We start from the raw sequence: 24,017 nt of genomic DNA on the forward strand, positions 1-24,017 counted from the left end.
AACAGCTCCCCATCTCCCCCTCCTTCCTAGCCCCTGGAGCATGAAGCTCCCCCCACTCCATCTCACATCTTTTTTGTGCATTTGCTCCAAGGGAAGCAACTGAGCCTTTGGGGTAGTGGTGTATGATATGCGTGGAACTGTCATCATCCCGGTGAGGAGAAAATGGGAGATTCTGACCAGGAAGTTTGTTCCCATACTTTTGTTCTCCTGAAACTTGCACCATTCCACACAGGTTCTTTATGCTGCTTTTATGTGGCATGTCAGAATACCACTGAGAATTGCTTTACTACGTTATTTCTTTAAACCTACAATATTTTTTAAGTGTCTTTGGCTGGTGTCAACATTACACACAATGTGTAGATTGCACCTTAAAACCCTGTGCGACTTGAATTTTCTCCCTCCTAACTTCAAGTTTTCATTCTTCCTAATTTTCATGTTTTGAATTGAGGTTTTCCAGTTTGGGCCCAATCCTAATGCTGAATATTTCTGGAAAAATTTGAATTACAGCCATTGGGTGGTTCTCAAAATATCAAAACAAGGAAAAAGTTATGTGCTTTCCCCTTCCTCACCCAGGTTTGGGGATAGATAATTAAGACATGACTTCAGAATTGGCCTATGGATGGTCCAGTGTAAAAAAGGAAAAAAAAAAGACTGTTGTTTTGTTCTCAAGGAAAAAAACTCTGGGGCGGAAAATGTGAGAACAGAACAACTGAATGTGTTCTGTTTTTCCTTGTGGGAAATAATATTCAGTTACACAAAGGTTTTATTTTGCTTTAATAGTGGTGTTTAAAGAGTAAAATGCAAGCAATGACACAGCTAATTCCTTTGTCACACAGATGCTCACACACTGTGCGTGCCTGGCCTCTGATGCTTGTGTGTCAGACACGGTGTCGAGCTTCACATGGCCTGAATTAACCATGGCTACAGTCTCTGCTGTGGTTGTTGCTTTATGTTGCTGCTGGTGTACGGGTGAACACAGCACTAACTGGAGAAAGTTTTAATGTCCCTGCTGGAAAATTCTCCCTCTAGATTATATCCATCAGAAAAAAACAAGTAGAATATTCAAAACCAAGTGAAATAAATCAGAGAAAAACAGATACTGTATGATCTCACGTATATGTGGCATCTAAAAAACCATGGATACAGAGAACAGACTGGTGGTTACCAGAGGCAGGGCTTGAGGAGGGTGGGGGAATGAATGAAGGGGAGTCAACAGGTATAAACTTCCAGTTATAAGATAAATAAGTCCTGGGCATGTAATGTATAGCATGGTGACGATAGTTAGCAATACTGTTTCATATATTTGAAAATTGCTGAGAGAGTAGGTCTTAAAAGTTCTCATCATAAGAAAAAAATTGTAACGATGTGAGGTGATGGATGTGAACTAGGCCTATTGTAGTAATCATTTCGAGATCTATCTATCTCAAATCATCATGTTGTACACCTAAAACTAGTAAAATGTTATATGTCAGTTATATCTCAATAAAACTGGAAAAACAAACAAAAAACCAGGACATGATGAAACATAAAGTATTGCCTCAATAAAAATAAAAGAATATTCAAAAGGTTCTCATCCTTGTTGCTCTATATCTTACTCTCCGACCTTCATCACCTGCCCAACATTACCTCCTTGCATCCTGCTTTCTCCATATTATGGAAAGGGAATTCAGGAGGGTCGTAATGACCCGGGGGTCCTCAAATCCAGTTGGCTTTTTTCTGTCCATGTCAACTTTGATTCCTTTGCCTCATTTGAGGCTTTCTGTCCTCTCTTCCCCTTGAAACTCTTTCCTTTGACTTCTTAATATTGAGATCCTTATAATTAAGTTCTGCCAGCAAGAGGTGCAAAACTGAGAGGGGCATAGCCTTTTCTGTTACTCTAACAGACAAACTTTGGTGAAAATTAAGGGAATAAACAAGGAATATGGTCTTCATGGCTGGACAAGCCTAGATTTGAGCTGGGCTCATCGCTGACTGGCTCTGGGTCTTGAGCAGGTGACTTTATTTCGATGAGCCCAGGGTGGTGGAGAGATAACCTTAATGGGTTGTGATGAGGGTTAGAGATGATGCAGACTGGCACACACGATGCAGACTGTGGCAGCTGGCCGCAGGCGTTGACCTCTTCCCCTCCCCTTCAAAATATCCCCTTCAATCTCCCGCATAAAAGCCCAGAATGGAAGTTTTGAGTTTTCTGCCGGAATCGTTTAACATCCATTCTCTTTTTTTCAGAATCTCTTATTTTATATGAATTTTTTTTAAAACAACTGATTTCCAGCTTTGCTGTATGTGTATGTATATGTATGTATGCATACACGTGTGTGATTCCAGAGTTTTCTATCTTATACCTATTTCTTTTGGGAAATTCATATTTCTGGGAGTTTTGTGGTCTCAGAAGGCCTTTTAAATAAAATTTAGGTTATATTTCTCACCTATATGTATTTTTTTTGTTTCAATAAGACTTTATCAATGAACACCGAAATTTGAATTTCACGTAATTGTTCTTTCTTTAGATTTTTTTTGTACTGGAGGAGCATAAGATTTTTTTTAGTATTTTTAATTAATATGATTTTTAATGAATAGAATTTATGATTTACTTATAAATAAATTTATATTGTATTCATTTATATTTTATTTTAGATTCATAGAAAAATTGAACAGATAGTACAGAGTTTCTACTATTATTAATATCTTAGTATGGTATGTTTATTATAACTAATGGACCAATATTGATACGTTATTATTAACTAAAGTCCATAGTTTATTCAGATGTCCTTAGTTTTTACCTAATATCTTTTCTCTGTTCCAGGATCTCATCCAGGATACCACTGTATTTTGTAAAATTTTTATATTTACATTTTTATATCTTTTTTTTTCCCCTCTCAATAGGTATACAATATGTTTCAGCACCAAAGCCTTGGAATTAAAGTTAACATTCAAGTTACCAAGCTGGTCCTGCTACGACAACGTCCTGTAAGTCTCCAGCGGCACCCTACAGAGCACATAGAGAATGTAACTGGTCTTAAACTTCTAGTTGCTGTTTAGTGCTAAGGAGGAGTCCAGGTGGTTGTCTTTCTTATCCATCCTCCCTGGGTTTGCAGATGGCAACAGTGTGCCCTGGGCCAGGGGCCGAGATGTCGGGTGAGAGTAGGGCAGGTACCATTAACTGGAAGCTTGGTGTGCATAAAATCTGCTCAGAATATCAAGGGAACCCTGAGCAATGGGCCTTATGCATCCCTCCTTCACTCTTGGCATCTCTCACATGTGTGCAAAGGCTTGATGGTGAGATCTTTGGAACCATGGCTACCCTTCTGGAGCTATACCCGAACTTCAGGCCAAATTTGGATTCACTGTAGCATCATTTTCTGGTCTGTTAAGTGCATTCCCACATGACAGTGTTACCTGCTGAGTCGAGCAATGAATGTGAAAATGAGGGACTGATGCTTGGTTGGGTACACTGTTCAGTTTGCCGGAAAGAAGAATGCTTTTCTTTAATAGCATAGTCTTCATTTGAAATTATAAATAAAGCCCCTGATGGCCTCTCTCTGAGTCTCTGCACCTGTCTGCACCAGCATTAAGTTTGTACTGGGGGAAAGCACATCATTGAATGATGTCCCAGTGAGTAGCTGTCTCCACCTGAAAGCCCACATTGTAGTCTGAGCATAAACTCTGGCTTCCCTGGGCATTTGCTTCTTTAACTGCACCCCCCTGATTTCTTTTAGGCCAAGTTGTCTATTGGGCATCATGGTGAGCGGTCCCTGGAGAGCTTCTGTCACTGGCAGAATGAGGAATATGGAGGTGCACGGTACCTCGGCAACAATCAGGTTCCAGGAGGGAAGGACGATACACCCCCCGTGGATGCCGCTGTATTCGTGACCAGGTAAAGTGGGATTCGGCCTGTAGCTGAAAATGTGAGAGGGAAAAGACATTTCCCATTGGAGAGGAAAGAGGGCAATTTGCTAGGAATTCAGGCTTGGAAATCAGACCTTGGGCCACCTGTCTGAACCTCAGTTTCCTCATCAGTAAAATGGGGATAAATGATAGTACCTACCTCTGAAGTGTGAGCATTAAATGAGCATGAGAAGCACTTTCACAGTGCCTGGCCTAAAGGACACAATAAGTGTTAGCCATTAGTGTTGCTATTGTTATTGTTAATAAAAAAAGTACTGAAATCCTAGTTACCCAAGAGTCTTAAAACTTCCAAGAAAATTCATCTACTGTCTCTCCCCACAAATATAATGCTCACTGGGAAAGAGCTAACCTGTGTTTGAGGCTGCTTCCAAACGGGCATCAGCACACTACTGTGGGAGAATAGATACCCCGGGTTTTCTGTGAGAGGAAGTCCACACAGGCACGTCGTGTGTGCCGTGCACAGCCCCGTCCACGGGGCACTCTCGGGATGACTGTAGTGGGCAGAGAAGTCCGTGGAATTCACATGGAGGCTCTGTTTGAGGCAAGGAGCTAAGCTTCTTTATAAGCTGCAGCTGGATTTACTCTTCCAGCTTGAGAGGGAAAGCAGGGGCCCGGCAGTGGACAATAGAAACCAGAGGCAATCTTTCACGCAGGCAGCAGCAATGTTACTTTAGTCCTCTAAGGCTGCAGTAACAAATTGCTACAAACTAGGTGGCTTAAAAGAACAGAAATTTATTCTCTCACAGGTTTGGAGGCCCGAAGTCTGAAGTCAAGGTGTGGGCAGGGCCATGCTCTCTCTCTGAAAGCTCAAGGGGAAGATCCTTCCTTCCTCCTAACTTCTGGTGGCTCTCTGCAATTCTTGGCATCCCTTGTCTTGTAGATGCATCACTCCAGTCTCTCCTCCATCATCACATCTTATTCTCCCTGTCTCCAAATTGGGGCCCAGCTTAATCCAGTGTGACCTCATCTTAACTTGATTACATCTGCAATGACCCTCTTTCTAAATAAGATTGCATTCACAGGTACAGGGATTAGGACGTAGACATACCTTTATGGGGGACCCAGTTCAACCCACAACAGGTATAGATGTGGCTATTTCACTCTTTCCCTATGTCCCAAACCTCTCTGAGAAAAACTGATTTTCTTTGGTTGCTTTGCTTCAATAACATAAATAAAATGTGTTATGCATTCATATCAAAATCCCCCATTAGAAAATATGCAGAAATGTTTCATGATAATTTAATCCATTAGATTAAAAATACCAAAATTTTATTAGATTTTCTATGAAGATATCAACTTTGAATTTTAAGGATTTTCTTTTTAATTTAAGGAAACTACTTGCCAAGTTACATGCTTTCTTTTTCTCTGAGTTTAGAGGTAAAGTTATGAAAGGGAACAATTTACCCTGTGTTTAGCTTGAAGACAGCCTGCCCTTCTAAGAAGACTTAAATCTGGTTTAAGACTTTGGTTTTGAGCCCAGAAAGGCTCTTTGCTTGCATCTCTTGGGCCACATAATACAAGCTCCTGGCCCAATGACATCCCAAAGCCAGCTGGGGTAGTTCTGTGACCTTAGCCTCAGGCATCAGGCAATGCAGCTCCCTAACCTTCCCCTCTTGAAAAACCCAGAATATGCACATTGCCACCACCAGACACCAAACACATGCCTAATAACTCTTGTAGATGATTCATCAATTGCCGTCCCCAAAGGGTTAAAATGTGCTCTGTAGCACACTGATACCTTATGAGAGCATTTGCTGCTTCTACAGGATGTGATTAAATATATAATGGGGCATTTGAGAACAAGTCTGTTTAATAATTCTGATCGCCTACAATACAGCTGGTACGCTACCGGGCACCAAGGACAAGGGATGAGCATGACCTGGTTCTTGCTTTGGGTCGGGGTTTGCCCATCCTAATGAGCGCTGGGAACCTCCAGGTACCACCTTCCCCAGCAGCTCTGGCCCCCACGCTCACTGGCCAGAGGCCACTGTGGCTCAGGGCACTTTGCAGTGGCTTTTGGAACCGTTGGGGCTTTCTGTAAAGCACTCTGAGGATTGAGGTGTCGGGGTTATGGGTACCGTCCTTTGAGTATGGATTTGATTTGGGGAGCAGGCAGGAGTCCTTGGGAACCATGTCTGTGTGTGACTATAAATTAATGTGACTGATTTTCCAAATGATAATTAAATGAGGTCTAAAGACTTTTACTGGAGAGGAGCTCTAACTAATATCATCTTTGGAATACGCAGCTAAACTTCCAAGGTCACTACTTGGAAAGTGGTTTGTATAAATACTATATAAAATACATAAATTCTGGTGTTTTGTTAAAAATAATAACCTATGGGAATTTTCCCTATACTGTTTATTCGCTTTCCTACTGTTTCCTTCCTTGTCTGGGTGGAGCAAGCACTTGTAAGTGGTCTTGGTATGAGAACGGATAGCCATTTTTTTTCAGAGGCAATAAATGTTACTGAAGTTAGTGTTGACAAAACTTCTGGATTAGCCCTTTTACAAATGCCGTTGGCAGACATGAATGTACCCTCAGCCTGAGAATGCTGCCGGTTAGGGTGTCTTTTCTTTTTCCTTTTCCCGCCTTCTAACAGCTTATTTACTACACTGGAAATAGTTTGCATAAACATGTTCTTTTATGCATCTCACACCCATTAGGATGGCTACTATAAAAACACAAAACAGAAAATAACAAGTGTTGGCGAAGATGTGGAGACATTGGAAAGCTTGTGCGCTGTTGGTGGGAATGTAAAATGGTGCAGCTGCTGTGGAAAACAGTATGATGGTTCCTCAAAAAATTAAAAATAAAACTACCATATGATCCAATAAATCCGTTTCTGGGTATATACCCAAAAGAAGTGAAACTAGGGTTTTGAAAAGATATTTTGTACACCTATGTTCATAGTAGTATTACTCATAATAGCTAAAACGTGGAAGAAACTCAAGAGTCTATTGATGGATGAATGGATAAACAAAATGTGGTGTATACATACAATGGAATATTGTTCAACTTTAAAAAGGAAGGAAATTCTGACACATGCTACAACATGGGTGAACCTTGAGGACGTTATGCTGAGTGAAATAAGCCAGTTGCAAAAAGACAAATCCTCTATGATTTCACTCATATGAGGTACCTGGAGCAGTCAAATTCACAGAAACAGAAAGTAGAATGGTGGTTGCTAGGAACAGAGGGGAGGAAGGAATGGGGAGTTGTTTAATGGATATAGAGTTTCAATTTTGCAAGATGAGAACAGTTTTAGAGATTGGGTGTACAGCAATGTGAATATACTTGACACTACTGAACTGTACACTTAAAAATAGTTAAGATGGTAAATTTTATATGTGTATTTTATCACAATAAATTTTTTTAAATGTTCTTTTTCAACTAAGCACATTGTATGTGTGTTGCAGGGGGGTGATTGCACGAGAGTGGTTCTGAGTGCAGGTGCTGGGGAGGGGGATGTCCGGCAGCCTGGAAAAGGCAGATTTCTACAGCGGCAGGCAGAGCTGATGGAAAGGCCCTCCGGCATCACTGTTACCTGTGGCCAGGCCAGGAGTCTGTGTTTTCTTTCTCCATTTCATGCTGACGCCTCATGGGCTACCTGAGCAGTCAGGATGCCTCTCACCTGCCTCTGTGGAGCTGCTGCACTGAACGGGTCGATGCCCATCCCGTCCTCTGGGTCCTCACAGATGTTAAATTGAAGACCTCCCACAAGGACAGGGGGAGGCAGCGTTGGAGTCAGGGCTGGAAGCCGAGTTGGCCAAGAAGCATTGTTTAATAATCAGAGGCGGAGAGCTGCAATTCCCTAGGTTGGGATAATAATGGGCTGAGGTTTTTGCATGGAAATTTGGGTGTGAGACAGCTGTTGCTCTCGAGAAGTGGTCTGTTACTACCAGAGTAATCCGAGCTGAGGGTCTAATTGCGGGCTGCACAGACCAGGCAGTGTTTAGGGACCTCTGTCCCTGGGTCCTGGGACCGGGACTAGCTGATGTGAGGGTTTCTTCTCTTTTCTTTTTTTTCTCTGTATGGGCTGTGGCTGAGCCTGAGAGTGTATTCTCCTGGACACCCACCAACCCTACAGATCGCCAGCCGTGGAGATGTGAGCATGACATCACGTCCAGCAGAAGCTGCTGAGCCAGAAACGGATTTCCAGCAGCTGCAGCCGTGTCTGGGGCTAAAAAGTAGCCTTTGAGTAGACTGAGTGGACCTTTGAGTAGACTGAGTCTGGGGGCCACATGGGGCCCACACAGAGGACTGGGGTCCAGGTGTCTTCAACACCTGCCACAGCTTTACCTTTGGCTCTGCATCTCCCCCAAAAGCCAGGAAAGAGGGATTTCCCCTCTAAAACCCAGGTCTGCATTCCCAGGAGACACCAGAGCTAACACAGGGCTGGCCCGAAGCTTGACCATGGGGATGCCTCCAGCTGTCCCTCAACCTTCCCCTCTCATGTACCTCCATCCAGCTCCCCAGGAACTGCCCTTCCTTTGACCTTCTGACCAAGGGGGCCTCTTGCAGGCCTTGCTCATGGTAAGAGCTCAATAAGTATCTGTGGACCATAATGTTACATGTTTCCAGATTTCCAAAAATTGAGGAGAGACAAGGCCAGCAATAAACTTGCAGAGCACGTTGAAAGTGGTCTGGAGATATATGTCAGTCGTTTAATAAAGGAACCAGAATTTATTAAGCCCCAGCTGTATGCCAGGCAGTAGGTCATGCACAGGACTAGCTACGTTAACTTGTGGGGCCCACTGGAGAAGGAAAATGTGGGACCCCATGTTCAAAAAATTAAGAATTTCAAGACTGACAGCAGAGCAATAAACCAGGTTGTGGGGTGGGGGGCTTTGAGTGTGGAGGCTGTGCGACTGAAGGGATCACACACACCCATGAAGCCGGCCCTGTTATGTAGATCCGCAGAGTATTCCTTCTCTTGAGGACCAAACAGTGCAACCGGAATGTACTTGGAGACTGGACTGCTGCCTCTGGGCCCTCATTTGTTTTTTGTTTCATTCTTCAAACACACCCTGCAGCCCCTACATATGGGTTTGGCATGAGTTTGTAGTGGGAGCCGGATTACCTGGAGATGAACCTGTCCCTGCAGGCTCGTGGCTTACTTTTCCGTTTCTGAGAAAGTACCTTGAACAGGAAGGTGAAGATTTAAATTTTGGCTGACCCTTTTAAGCCAGGCCTCTAATGGAGCTTGGCCCTCCGTGAGCTGACCTTACCTCCTCCCTTTTCCTCAGAAGAAGCAACATGTGGCACCACTGAGGCCATTTGAGACTGCCAGTTTACCCTCAGGCCATGGGAGGGGAGAACACATAGCGCCCCTTTAAGCCAATAGTGCTGGGTTGGCTTTCTCCAAGATGGCGGCCGCTTCTGCAGCTCCCGCGCCTGCTTCTGCCTGCTGATTGGCGCCATTTTCTCTTCTGTGGGACTGATGGCGGTGCGCCGCTGCTTGTTTTGCCCGGAGGAGGTAATGGGACGAAGTTTTCAACACGTTTAGTTGCTCGCTCTGGGAAACTCCGGAGCAAGGTCTTGGGCCAGCCATGTCTTTGTGTCCGCGCGCGTGTGTGTGTATTGCCTGAAACATTCCACGGGAAGGGTGTCAGATCAAGAACGTTGGGTTGGGGTTAGATAGATACCGGACCAGTAAGCACATTTCTTTGGTTTTCTTTCTGCCAGTGCTTCTTCCTTGCTACCTTCTACTGCCTGTTAGTCAGTCTTCTAAAAGGTCTTCTTTGATGAAAACTCAATTCATGAGGCTTCCATTTTCAGTTTCTTATGGTTATTCCCTCTCCATTTCCATGGCGTTTCCTTTCGTTTTTAAGTCGGGTTGTGAAAAGTGTGGGGGCCTTGAAGGCTTTCTTTTTTCCTTTGTTAAGATAGTTTTAAAATTGATTTAAAATTTAAAGTTTTAAAATTGATTTTAAAATTTAAAACTAAAAATATACATGTTTATTATGAAAAAATTAGAAACTTGAAGTACGCAAAACCTGTGTGAGTTGCTGACAGGATTGACCCAGCTTCTCCTTCTGTCTCTCTGGCCAGCTCCCAGGTCACACGTTCAACACTGTCACAGCCACCCCCGCTGTCTGCCCCACCCTCTCTTCTGGGCTGGCAGGATGTCCAAGTCATCTGGTAGGACTTCTTTGGCCTGAGGCAGTGGGCCTGGTCTGGGGAATTCTGTACATCAGAACCCCAAGTGGAATCTTAAACCTACAGATTTGGAATCTGTGGGTCTGAGTGAGTTGACAACCCTCAAGTGAGCCTGAAGCAAAGCTAGGGTTGGGAACACTCAGGCTTTCCTCCACTCATGTGGGAGTCCATGCAATGCTGAGAGGCATCGGAAGCAAATACAAATTTTGGAAGCAAATACAACAGAACATGTTGTAGATTGGAATGGGATTGAAGTGGAGGGAGAATGGAAGATGTCTATAACAAATTAGGTTAGGAGAGTAACACATTGCCTTCTCCATCATTGTCCCCAGTGTGAATGGCAGGTCAGACCCTTCCCCTATGGATAGATTTTGACAGAGGGAATGGGCGGGAGATGGGGCCCAACCAGCACCTGCCACTCGGTTTCACAACTTTGCTTAGTGCCAACCTTGTCTGTCTGGCCTCATCTTCTTTCCCAGAATATTTTTTTAAAAATTAGAAGAGGTGGTTTCAGAACATACCCTTTGAACCTGAAGCTGCAATTGAGTGTGTTCAGAGAGGTGCAGGTGAGTGCATGCTTTCTATTGGCCCCTCGAGGATCCCATGAGAAGATGAGCGTGGGGCCCTCTCAGGAGCTGCCACATCTGGGCCAGGCCACTGCTCTCCTTACCTAGTCCAAGGCAGGGCATTGCCCCAGTCAGCTCTCTGGTCATCTCCTGACTAGAGGAACTTATGGAAGGAGTCCTGGGAATGCTCTGGCTTTGGGAAAGAAGGGTCCAGACCCCTTGTTTCACACATAAGAGGCCAGAGACAGCCCCTTGTACCTGCAGAACTGGGACTGGACCAGATTTTAAGCATCTCTGCTGTCTCATTTATCCATTGCCACGCATCTGGGGGATCCTGGGGAGCTTTAAAGAGTATAACTTGTAGAGATAACTTTTTTTTTGTCCTCTCATATAAGTGATACATGGTCGTTCTGACATCTAAAACCAGTTGCTGCCCAAGTTGCTTGGGGAAGTCACTGTAGTTTGATGATTTTGACTAATAATTGTCTTTGATAAATGACTTGGCCAACACTTTGCAAAACTTTTTCAGCTGTGGGAAGGAGTCCTTCCAGCAACTGAGTGTTATGTATGGAATAGTTTAGCTATGAAACGAGGGTCTTAGGTGGAGCAACTGGGTCTACTCATTGGAAATGTCCTGGATGGGTTACTCTTGGCACACACTGCTAGATGTTATTTTTCACTAATAACCTGTGACAACTAAAGCACTAACATTGCTGTGGGCAGGACAATTAATCAGGGTTAATCGACAGTGCTTCTTTCTCCCATTCTTGGGGGTGCTGCATACCCCTGACTGTGTCTTTTTTTTTTTTAGGACAGATTTCTGCGTACACAAAGATGAACCCTGCGACACTGTTGGTAAGTTTAGAGTTAGAATAATAATCTAAAGGGCTGATACACCTTGTGATAATCTGGAGACTTCTTGATAACACTTCCAATCTGGAGGAGCTGTCCTTAAACAAGCTCTACGTTTTCTGTTGCCTCTTTTTTTGTAAATTGGGTCTTTGAGTTTATTTTCCTGAAAAGTTTTGAGGTTGCTTATGTAAGAAGACATCTAGACAAAGGGTTAATAAGGAAGATATGAAAAGTTAAACCAAGGGGAGGAGCCACCAGGCTGCCCCAAGGTTACTGTGGTTGGGGGCACATTTGGCTCTGAGCCTCTTGATCACCAGTGCGGGACAGGGACCACACTGAGTTACGCGATTGTCATGAGACAGAAGCTCACGGGTTTATTTTTGTACATGCGAATGATCTTTACCAAGTGTCCTGAGAGGTGAAGTGTGATTGTATCCGCCAGCCTTGGCACCAGGCTCATTGCTTTCTGGTCAGACAGTAGTGATGCCGACATGCAGTGTTGGAAAACACATTTTCCTTCTTCCCCTTCTCTCCCTCCTGTACTTTGTCCTTCTCCCCACCTTGCCCTTCACTTGCCATTTTCCTTTCTCTCCTATCCTCAGTTATATCTGGCTTGCTCTTGATTCCTCATACGTTTCAAATTGGAACCACTCTTTGAGCATAGGAATAGAGTCCTTGATTAAGAGAGGAAACACCAAGAGGATTTCCAGTTTTGTCTGCCATAGCACAAACTTTTATTCACCAGAAGGTTGAAATATTGCATTGCCGAGAGCAAAATTCTAAATCTAACGTTCTTAGAATTATAGGTAAATTGAAGGGAAACAACATAGGATTGAAAAATATATGTATTGTGGAATTCAAATGTTAAAATCTTGTGCTTCCCCTGGAGTCCTAGCAGTGGATAATCCTGAGTCTTCACTCAGGCTCTGTCACATACTAGCTACGTGACCTTGGGTAAATCTCCATAATCCATAAAATGATCTTTTTGGACTAGGAGAATTATAAGGCACTTCAAAATCTAGGATAATGATAACTAGCGTTTATGTCACATTTTAAAGTTTACAAAATGATTTTTTATTTATCACATTTCATCAGACCTGTAAACAAATCTGAGGGCTAGAGTCAAAAACCAACCAACCAATCTGTGCTTCATTTTTTGGGGGCTGTCTCCATAATGGAATTACTGGACAAATGCATTGTGAAGTTGGCTTCCATGGAGGGATAGTTGAAACACATCTCAGCCTGGTTGGGGTTGGAGAAGACTAGTACCTGTTGGTCTCTGTCCATTGACAGAGCTGCAAAGGCATGTGCTTATCCCAAGGAGTGACTGCTGTTTTCCAGTGTTCACAAATCAGCTTTGATGGCCACCGTACTTTTGCTTGGAAGGGACCTCTGCCCCATGCTCCTCCTGCTCCCTATGCTTGGCCTTGGGGAGGCATTGATCCCTTATATTGCCCTTGCCTGCATGTCTTTCCTGGAAGACTGCACTACTCAGAGCAGAGCTCTGGCTTTAACCTATGTGTCCTATCCTTCAGCACCTGCCCCACCCAGGGGGGGGGGCTCAGTCACCACTCTTGATTGATTGAATGAATGAATGAATGCAGATGAAGGAACTCGAGCGTTTCTGAACAACATGTATCTCATCACATGGTTTTCTTTCATATGCTTTATAGCTGGCTTTTGTTTTCTTTTGAATAAATAACTTTCATATCTGCGGTTAATTGTGATTACGTACTGTATTTCAGGCCCCCTGTTCAAGAAGAGGCAGCTAGTTCTATCTTCTTTCCCTCTTCTAAACCACATCTTACTTGTGTTAGTCTGCTAGGGCTACCGTAACAAAATACCGCAGACTGATGGCTTAGACAATAGACGTGTATTTCTTCACAGTTCTTGAGGCTGGCATTCCAAGATCAAGATGTCAGCAGGGTGATTTCTCCTGAGGCCCCTCTCCTTTGGCTTGCAGATGTCCATCTTCTCCCTGTGTCTTCACATGGTCTTCCCTCTGTGTTAATGTCTTCTACTTATAAGTACATCAGTTATATTGGATTAGGACCCCACTCTTATGACCTCATTTAACCTTAGTTGACTTTTTGAAGGCCCTGTCTCCAAATACATTCACATTGGGGGCTAGGACTTCAACTTATGAATTTTGGGGGGGCACAATTCAGCACATAACATTACTCATTTGACACTTAGCCACACATTCTTGGGGACATCTTATGTCCTTCTGTAACCTTCCAGGTGTATATGTCTCATTTTCTAAACATCAGAGTCTTTAAATGTCATGGACCAGGTGTATTGATTCTTTATGTCATAGCGGTTAGCTCAAGGCTGAATTAGCTCCGGCTCCTCCTTCCCTATTGCGTGTTCTTTCCAATACCTCTGTGATTTTCAGCTTTTACAAAGGAACTGAATCCCCTCTTTAAAAAAAAAACAAACAAAAAACAAAACCTACATGGTGTTTTATTAGTACACATTTGTTTTAATGTGTCATAATTTACTTTTACGTATTATCAAGTTAGTCAATAAGAACAATAGGTGATTCGATGAACATAGAATTTTGAAAGATGGGGTTATAGCAGTCTCAACATCCAATTTACTTTTTAATTTTTTTATTTTTTATTTTGAATTAATTGTAGAATCACTGAAAGTTACCAAAATAATACAGAGAAGTCTCTTCTACCCAGCTTCCTCCAATGGTACCATCTTATGTAACTATAGAGTATTTCCAAAACTAGGAAATTGATTGGCAGAGTGCAATTGACTAGACTATAGATCTTAACTCAGGTTTCACTGGTTTTTGCATGAACTCATTTTGGGGTGTTTTCACCTATAATTCGGTGACATTTTTATCACGTGTGTAGATTTGTCCAACCACCATGACAGTCAGGAACAGAACTGGTCCCTCACCTTCAGGCAGCTCCTTCAGGCTGCCCTGTAGAGTCTCCTCCTCCCTTTCCCTAACCCCTGGCGACCACTTATTTTTATTCCATCTCTACGATTTTGTTATTCCAGCATTCAATTTGTTTTTGTATTTTGTTTTGATTCCACAGAATGGAAAAATAATCTGAATCACACAGATATGTGGTTGCCAATGCTTAGAGATTTTGAACAGCTGCCTTCAAATCTCAGGATCCAGCTGTAGCAGGAGGGACTGTACCCTGAGGTCTGCAGAAAATGACATAATCTGGTACCTTGAGATAACCAGGAAAGCTTGGGGGTGGCCAGTGTTTCATAATTTGGTATATAATAGTGTTTTTTATTTGTTTTCTTGTTTTAATTAGGGTATAACTTACACGGAGTAAAAAGTATGGGTTTTTTATTTATACCTATACTTTTTTTAAATTTTTTCTACATTGAAATAGTTTTAAAGTAGTGTTTTGAATTCTGTTTTATTTTTTTAATTGTAGTAAAATATATATAACATAGAAGTTACCATCTTAACTGTTTTTAAGTAGCCAGTTCAGTGACGTTAAGCCCACATTGTGCAATCATAGGCCTAGGCTCTCACAACCACTACTCAGATTAAGATATGGAATGTTTTGAGCCCTACCAAAGGTTCCCTTATGCTGCCTCCCAGTCAGTAGGCCCCTAAAGGTAACCTACTATTGTAAATGTTTTAATTACTATTTTAAAAATAGTTTAAAATAGATTGCAGACTTAAATTTGAACAACTCGTTTGAAGAACCTGTGAGGTACTGAATGGAGCTCGGGGTTGCGTGAAAAATACTTTCCCTCTGTGCTGCCCGGTCTGCTTTAGCCCATTTCATCAGACGCGATTCCCGATTGTGAGGAACGAGCAAAAAGGGCATTTTTCAGAAGGTGGGCTGCCGGAGAGGTTGGAGGACCTGGTTGGAACAAAGACAGTCCCCCAGGCAGCCCCAGAGGGCGAGGCCACATACACCATGCAGAGGTCAGTGGCAAGACCTGTGGGGAGTGGCCTCCATCTGCCTGTCACCAGCTCCCAGTTCTGAGTCCTGCCTTTGGTCACGTGGCCTGCCCCTCCCTACCCCCACTGCAAGGGGGTAAGGGAGGCTCTGACCTTTTGGGCTTCCATAGGGGAGGCAACAGTACCTCCCACAAGAATGTATGTGTGGGGGTCTCCAGAGGGGTTTGGCGTGCTTTAGCCAGGGAGGATGGATGCTGGACACTCCAGAATGACCAATATCTACTACACCCCTAACCTTCTAGTGAAGATTGAGGCACAAGAAGCCAACATGTCCTCAGGCTTAACATGGCTGCACATTACAAGGGTCTTACTGACATAGGCAAGGGGGCCTTCCCTGGCCCTGATTCGAAGGCGGTCCTGACTCCTGAAGGGGAGAGGCCTCACCAAACTCCTCTACACTGGGTGGGGCTTGATGGCACAGACAATGAACTCGCTTTTAAAAACATCACACTTGAGGGACCCTCCCTCCTGTCTCTGTTGGTGGCCTCTTGGGCCACTGTGGAAGGAGAATGGATGACACCGCAAGGGTTCTGCTGATCTCCACCTTGGAGGAGGACACACACAAGGAGAAAAGGCAACTCTTAAGGCAGAAGGATCTGGCAAAACAGCCTTTGTCCCTGACAGGAGCAGCTGCCCCCTCACTGAGTGGTCCCCACTTTCCACATTTCACACCTTGCCTTTGTGAGGTGTGGGCTTTTCCTCTGCTGAATTGCTTCATCCTGTGTGATTTGCTTTCCTGCCACCATCCTGATGAAGAAGCTGTCATAGGTGAGAAGAAGGTGAATGAGATGAGACCTCTGGAAGCCTTTGCATCCCTCTTGCCCACACACACACCTCTGGGCCTCTCTCCAGGTGGTGGCCTGAGCAGCCACTTATCCCCACAGCCTGGCTGACCAGACACGTCTTATATATATCACATATGTCAGTAATGTGGGGCGTTTGTCCTGCTCCTACCCGTGGCTGTAAGCTGAACTGTGATGGGTTTTTTTTTTTTTTTTTTTTGGCAGCCTAATTCAAACTTTATGAATTTAGTTTTAATTATTGGGATTTATTTTTTTTCCTTGCTTGGTATTATAATGTTTTTTAATTAATGGAAAAGCCTCCCTTTTCCTCCCCCAGTAGAGAGATGTGATAATCCTGCACAAAGGAAAATGGAAATGTTCTGCAGCCTTGTGAAATGTTTCACACGTAAGGCCAGGGAAATGCTGCCTAAGGGCTCTGAGCTGGTCCATGTGCTGGGGCCTTGCTGCTCTGGCCTGGGGGTCCCACGGCTTTCCCCAAACTTGAGTAGAAAGATCCCTTTTCTTTGTGGCCCTGGCGCTGAGCTCCCCAATAGGTCTGGGTGGCCCAGGGGGAGCTTCATAGATGTGGCCCCCAACCTCCATGCAGCAGGTCCGTCTATGAGGGAGGAAGTGAGGGAGTATTTATCCGTGGAGGAAGTGAGGGAAGGGAGCATCACCAACCAGGATGAAGGTGTTTGGGAATGAAGCATCTTTGTCGGAAGTCTGTTTCAAGCCCACCGTGAGGCCACGGAAGGAAGATGTGCTAGAGAACCAGCGAGAAGTGAGGAGAGTGGAGCTCCAGTGCTGTAACACTGCACCTGTTGGGTTTTTATTAATTGAACATGTCAAGGAGGAAGAGAAGTTGTGAACTATGTGATGTCATAATTTAGAGCTCAGGCGAGCAAGTCATGCCACTTTTTATGTATAAAGACAAACATACCAAAATTTATACTTGATCACCTCCCATTGGTCATCCTGGAGGACCATTTGCTTATTCCAGTCCTGGTGTCATTGCTGAAAAGGTGTAGAGACCCCCTGTGGAATTTCCTTCAGAGGGAGCATTCATTCTTTTGTATTTTCATGGTGTTAGTAAGTCTTCATTCTGTGGGACTGGTTTTGAATTGTAGAGGTGTCAAAGGTTCTGTGTGCTAAATGAGGCTGGAAAGTACTGTTTGAGGTAAGAATACAAAAGTTTTACTACTAAGACTAAGCTTTGGGTTTCTTAGTTGCTGAGGGCTTTCCTGTTTATTCGTTTTGCTTTATTTTGTTATTCTCTGTGGCCTTACAGAAGTCAAGTTTCAATTTTCCTTCAAAATTGTTGGTTAGATGTAGCCTCAGATGATTGCCTCCGAGGGGAAATTACCCCGTTGAGTGAACAAGTTATGGTGTGTCAGTCTCCTTACCTTATAACCCCATCTCATGTTGGGCACAGTGCCTGCTGCTTCCATTTCAGGCTTATCCACACTGTCTTTTGTGTCCTCTGAGAAGCTTACAAAGGAAAAGGCTTAACATTCGATGACATGTTAGATGTCCCAAATCAGACAACCCGAGGTCTTCAGTAAATTCATCTGTTTGTGAGAAGTTCTACTGGTCTTTATAATTAAAGACCATGTTCTGTGATTTTTGAGAGGTTTTATGAAAGGTTTCAATTTGGGGACTCAAACAGGCATGCATCTAGCAATCAGGGATTCAGGCTGTTGGGCAAGTGCTGCCTTCCTCATCACGTGATAAAAAAATAGGTCATCCCTTAAGAGAGTTGGGAAAGTTGCATTCTGTCGATGTTAGGGCTTTGCTTCCCACAAATTAAGTTTGGATTTCTCGGCTAATCAAGTTGCTGAGAAAGTTAAAAAGTAACTTCAGTAAACCATCTTCTTTTCTCACCTGTTCAGCTTTAAATGTAGGTAGAAAGTATTTTCTCAAAAATGCCAAGTAAATTGTCTGGATGCTGGAGCTCCTTTGTAGGAGCTGCCATGCGTAAGGAGAACAGAAGAGGACAAGAGCAGGGACGAAAACGACCCTGGGGAGTTTCCTGCTGTTTACCTCTGTTTGGTGTTCTGTGCCGTGACTTGAAGATAGTGACCGGGTGAATAAAAATATGAATGAATGTGTGTTTGTGTATGTACACACACTCTTTGATATACACACTTGCCTAGGTGCATGGTTGCACGTGGAAACATGTAGTGTGTATATGTCCTGTACCTTAAAGTCTGGAGGGGCTTCCTTTGTACCCACAAAGTTCTGTAAGTTCCCTAGATGGAAGTCCTCCTGGGAAGACCCATCTGCCCTGGTGACAACACAGCAAGAACCCAGGGCAGGAGGTTTGTGTTTGGGACTTGGCGAGAAGTCCACACTGAAACCAGTTACCTCGGGGGACCAAGTTCAGCTTTTCTTCTTCCTCCTGCCAGCGTCATGTTTAAGGTTACATGATGGCTGAAATACATTTTAAAATGGTGAAAATACGTGAGTATGTTTTTGCATGGGGTGGCCTTTTATCAGGCCCTTGGAGATTGGAATCACATTTATTTTGGAACTAGACAGACACCAACAAAACACATGGCCATGTTTGATTGCCTTTGGGGCTGGAAAGCAAAAGTGCTGAATGAGAAAGAACCTGGACCCTCTAGGGTTTCCAGCTGCGGCCCTACAAACGCAGGCTTTTGAGCTGCCTTCTATGTTCAGCTCAGAAAGTGGATGCCCTGTGAGCGAGCGTCCTCCACAAAGCCACTGGTTAGCACCTTCCCAGGTTCTGTGCTCAGGTGGCCTGCTAGGGGGCTCCGAAACAGGCCCTTCCAGCTAGGTGGCCATGAACCTACATGAGATACCGGTGACATTGGTGTCACGCCACAGTCTGCCACCGTCTCATTCAGTGTGGGCCTCGGCATGACTTGGGCAGAGGCAGTCTCCATTGTTCTAGCAGCGTTTCCATTCCTCATGGCCAAAGGAGCGCCTTATGATGTGCTTGGAATGAAGTGAGACACTTCGTCTTGTTATAGCGTGGCTTTGACTCCAGTCATGCAATTCTGAGTCAGTCCCAACCCTTTATTAGGTTTGGTAGAAACAAGAAAGCCCTCCCAGCATGGGGGAAGCTGGGCAAGTAGAATCATAAATGGGAAACGAGGCCTTTATGAGATGCCTTTTCTGTAATTGTGAGTCCTTAAGCACTCTTGGAGCCTGTGTGCAGCCTGCTGGTTGAGAGCCTGAGGAGCAAGCAGGAGAAGTGAGAGGACCAGGTTCCCTCTGCGGTGGGTTCAATGAGCAAAGGCTTCTGCCCTGGCTGGCATGCACCAAGAGCTGGAGAAGTGCTCCCACGAATGTTGCCTTAATAGTGGCCCTCATGGTCCCTTTCACCACCTGCAGGGCCCAGTCATGTCCACAGTGAACTCTGACCCCATCCTCAGAGGCCGAGGCTTGACTTAGTACAGTGGTCTGAGCATTGGCCCTGCTCTTAGACCTGGGTTCAAATCATGCTTCCACCACTGTCCTTTTGTGAGTCACTTGATATCTCTGACTCTCTTCTCATTTGTAAAATGGGGATAATAATAGCCAAGGTTATCGTGAAGGTTAAATGAGATGACTGATCATACCCAGTAGGATGACTATTAGCAAAAAAATAAAAATAAGAAAAAGAAAAAACCCAGAAAATAAGTGTTGGCAAGAACATGAAGAAATGGGAACCCTTGTGTACTGCTGGTGAGAGTGTAAAATGGTATATCTGCTATAGAAAACAGTATGGTGGTTCCTCAAAAATAAGAATATGATCTAGGAATTCTACTTCTAGGTATATACCCAAAACAAATGGGACTTAAACAGGTATTTGTACATCTATGTTCTTAGCAGCATTATTCACACTAGCCAAAAGGTAGATGCAACCCACGTGTCCTTTTGATGGATGAATGGATAAACGAAATATGGTATATACATTCAACGGAGTATTATTGAGCCTTAAAAAGGAAGGGAATTGTGGGAAAGCAGAATTGGCCACCCCAAAATGTGTCTCTTTGGCATGAGGATTATTTTGGGCTGGTTACTTTTAAGAAACCACAGAAGGGAAAAGCTCTGAAAAGTAGAAGTTACCCTTTGTAAGAGACATTTACATTTATAAGGGAAATCTCCATTTGTAAAGGTATCTCTCTTTCTATACCAGGAAGAAGGGGGAATAGCCTTATCTCTAGAAACTCTTATCAGTATGGAAGGTGAGGACTTAAATCTGCATACTCTTGTTCACTGTGCTTTCTGGTCATCTCCCATAGCTGACTCCCCCACCCCCAACAACCTCCTGTGTCTTTAGCTGAAGGTAGTTTTTTTTTTTTTTTTGGTGAGGAGATGAGCCCTGTGCCTAACATCTGCCAATCCTCCTCTTTTTTTTTTTTTGCTGAGAAAGACTGGCCTTGGGCTAACATCTGTGCCCATCTTCTTCCACTTTATATGGGACGCCTCCACAGCATGGCTTGCCAAGCAGTGTGTTGGTGCGCGCCCAGGATCCGAACCGGCGAATCCCGGGCCGCCGCAGTGGAGCACGCACACTTAACCGCTTGTGCCACCAGGCTGGCCCCTGAAGGTAGTAGTTAGGGTGAGAACCTCCACCATCTTGTTGAGATAATCAGTTACTCAGTGGTTCTATCCCATTTATCCATGTTATAAAGCTTTGTTTGATTTTCTCCTGCTATTTGGTCTCATGTCAATTTAATTTGTAGCCCAGCCAGAAGGGACCCAGACTGGGTAGAGGATAGTCTTCCTCCCCTTTAGAATTTTGAGGTGTGTTATAACATGAGTGAACCTTAAAGACATTATAATAAATGAAATAAGTCAGTCACAAAAAGACAAATCCTGTATAATTCCACTTATATGAGACTCCCTGAGTAGTCACATGCATAGAGATAGAAAGTAGAATGGCCAGGAGAAGAAAGGAGGGGGAAATGGGTTGTTAGTGTTTAATGGGTACAAAGTTTTAGTTTGGGAAGATGAAAAAGCTCTGAACATGGTTGGTGGTGATGGTTGCACAACAATATGAATGTATTGTTGCCACTGAGCTGTATACTTAAAAATGGTAAAATGGTAAATTTTATGTTATATATACTTTACTATAATTTTTTTAAAAAGTGAAATGACCAAGGGAGCAAAGTTGTGAATTTTATTCACTGGTGCTTCTCAAAGATTTCTTCCAAGAAAAATGCTGCGGATGGGAGAAGTACAATTCCCAGAGAAGGGAGTCTCATGCTTCCCTCCCTAGGAGGCTGGGTCGGGGGTGGTGAGATACAAGAGGCTGCAGGGCCCTGCGGTGGTGTGCAGGCCAGAGCAGGGAGTAGGGAGGAAGAGAACCTGAGCAGGCCAGGAGAGGGGGGGGGCTCTGGCGGTGGGGGAGAGAGTGAAGGGAGGGCATTTTAAGAAACATTGCTGCAGGGTTGAATTAGACAGCCTTTATTAATTTTCCTAGAAGGATGCAAATAGGGATTAGGATGCCTTTGCAAGTTTCTTTTTTGGTTGCTAGGCTGTGCTTCTTTGGCTTAGATTCCAGGGCTAGACTGGACCATGCAGGCACTGAGACTTAGTGAAGTTCCTGCCGGTGTTTTTCGACCATGGGCCATCCTCGTCTGTGTCTAGCATTAAAATCATCACTTGAGAGTCGAGCTAGGAATTCATTTTCCCAATGACTGCTCAACTGTTGGACTCATGGCATACAGAACTGGGGCTGGTTACACTCCAGCCATGTGGTGCTCAGAATTAACCAGAGGGGCAGGGTGTGCGTGACCCTCTGGAGACAGAGCTGCGATTTGGGGGAGAACGTTTGTTTGTTGCCTGCATATTTCAGGCAGTTCCACAGGCTCCTTTGTGAGCTCATTAAATTGAAGAACCCCCAACTCTTCCTCGTGAAGATGAAAGTTGGCCCTGAGTTTTTAACCTCAGTTTCTGCAGATATGCAGCTTAAGAAATTAGAATGCTTCGGGAAGGGGAGAGGTGGTTATGTCAGGCTGGCCTATTGGTCTGTTCTGTCGCATAGAGACCACATCTGGGCCTGGCTGTTATTTAGGGCTTAGGTTCAAGCAGCCTTTGGAATTACTGGCACAGATGACTTGGATCAGAAATTCCTGACAAGTGCTGTTGTGGGCAGAGGGGGTTTGATTGATGCACAGTAAAAAGCTGCGTTGTGGTTGGGAAAAAGCCAAGTCATGGTTACGAAGGGGCTGGGTAGGTTATGGTTAGGAAGAGGCTGGATCACAGTTGGGAAGGGCTTAGTTTTGGTTAGGAAGGGGCTGAGTCATGGTTAGGAAGGGGCTGGATCGCAGTTAGGAAGGGGCTAAGTCGTGGTTAGGAAAGGGCTGAGTCGTGGTTAGGATATACCACTGACCCAGTCCAGAGTGTTAGGGGAAAGACTGCTAGCAGATACCCACACCTATTTTTTTCTCCCTTGATGGTTAAATTTCCCTGCCTTCCTGGCAGTAGGTGTGGCCAAGTGACTGCCTTGTCCAGTGGAATGGGAGTGGAAGTGAGGTGTACTGTTTCCCAGCCTGGCCCCTACAAACCTCTTGTGAGCTGTGCTTGGGCTCTGTCTTCACTGCCTGACTGGCTGAGGCCCACCTGGGAGCCAGTAGCTACGGGCCCTGAAACACTGGATTTTATGTGAGTGAGAAGTAAAGCAGGTCGAGACACTGAGATTTGGGGTTTTGTTTGCTACAGCACTTACTTCCATGATCAGAGATACCAAAGTCTGAGTGAGGATCTGTAAGATCCTGCCCTGGAGATACATTGAGGTCTCCAAGCAGTGAAGACTTTCATCTCCACAGGGACTCAGAGGATGGTGGCATTGTCTCCATGTTCAGGCTGAAAGAAAGGCTTTGGCAGGTGACCCACAGGGCATTGGTGGTACAAGGGGCAGAGCCCAGAATCTTGAGCAATTTTTAGTGAAGAATTAAAAAGTAGTCTTGGACTTGGAGGAGAGGAAAACTTAACTTTTTTTGTCTTCTACCCATCTTAGGTTCATTGGCTGGGGCCCTGTAAATTAGACTGACAAAGGACAAATTAACAACAGAAAAGCAAACAGAAGTTTATTAACACATGCTTTGCGCATCCACATGGGAGCACTCAGTGATGTGTAACTCAAAGGGATGGTTAGAACGTGAGCTTATGTAGCATCTTAAAAAAGAATAATAAATTTTTAGAGAAGTGACAGGATCAAGGAAAAGGACTTTGAGTTTCTAGAGGGGCAGATTGTGGGAAGATAAATATATGTGGGACCTAATGGTTGATAAGGGCTAGTTTTAGCAAGGTTGTTATATAGATTCCTCTGCTGCCATCTCTGGGCTGGTAAGGGTGTAGGGTTACCTCTGGTGATTAACTTCTCTAGAGGCGGGGGATGGGGGCACACCTTTACAAATTTAAGTCCTGCTTTGAGCCAAATGGAGGGATGGGCAGAGAGCTTTTCTTACATCTGCTGCTTCTCAGCTGCTTTCAGCTCAAAATAATTCTTACGCCAAAGTGGCACATTTTGAGGTGGCATATTCTGTGACCCTTCAGACTTCACTGTGATCTTGGGGGAGATTCCTTCCATTGTTGAAGGTGTTTAGGGCTGAGGAGGGAAAAGAGACACAAAGATTGTTGCTGCTTGAGAACAATACTGAGGACTGGGCAGGCGACAGGTGCTGCACAGCTCTGGTCTCTTGAGGCGGTGTAGATGTGGATGAGAAGCTTTCCAGCCTCAATCAAGGGCCCAGAGCCATCCTGGGCTCACGGTGGAGCCCAGGGTCCCTCACACATCTCCTAGGCAGCAGATGGGCACAGGGAGGAGTCCTGTAACAACTGGACCA

General features: G+C 44.3%; 1 protein-coding gene across 10 annotated transcripts in view; it reads left to right on the forward strand.

The window, feature by feature from the left end:
• Positions 1–24,017, forward strand: part of ADAMTS17 (ADAM metallopeptidase with thrombospondin type 1 motif 17) — a 420,881-nt gene that overhangs the window by 159,036 nt on the left and 237,828 nt on the right. For all 10 annotated transcript variants that reach the window (XM_058542337.1, XM_058542333.1, XM_058542327.1 and 7 more), the window contains 3 exons: positions 2,884–2,967; positions 3,717–3,874; positions 11,444–11,487. In XM_058542337.1, the coding sequence (XP_058398320.1) occupies positions 2,884–2,967; positions 3,717–3,874; positions 11,444–11,487 (286 nt within the window). The remainder of the gene's footprint in view (positions 1–2,883; positions 2,968–3,716; positions 3,875–11,443; positions 11,488–24,017) is intronic.

The sequence above is a fragment of the Diceros bicornis genome, chromosome 5 (genome assembly GCF_020826845.1).
Source record: "Diceros bicornis minor isolate mBicDic1 chromosome 5, mDicBic1.mat.cur, whole genome shotgun sequence".
NCBI lineage: Eukaryota > Metazoa > Chordata > Mammalia > Perissodactyla > Rhinocerotidae > Diceros > Diceros bicornis.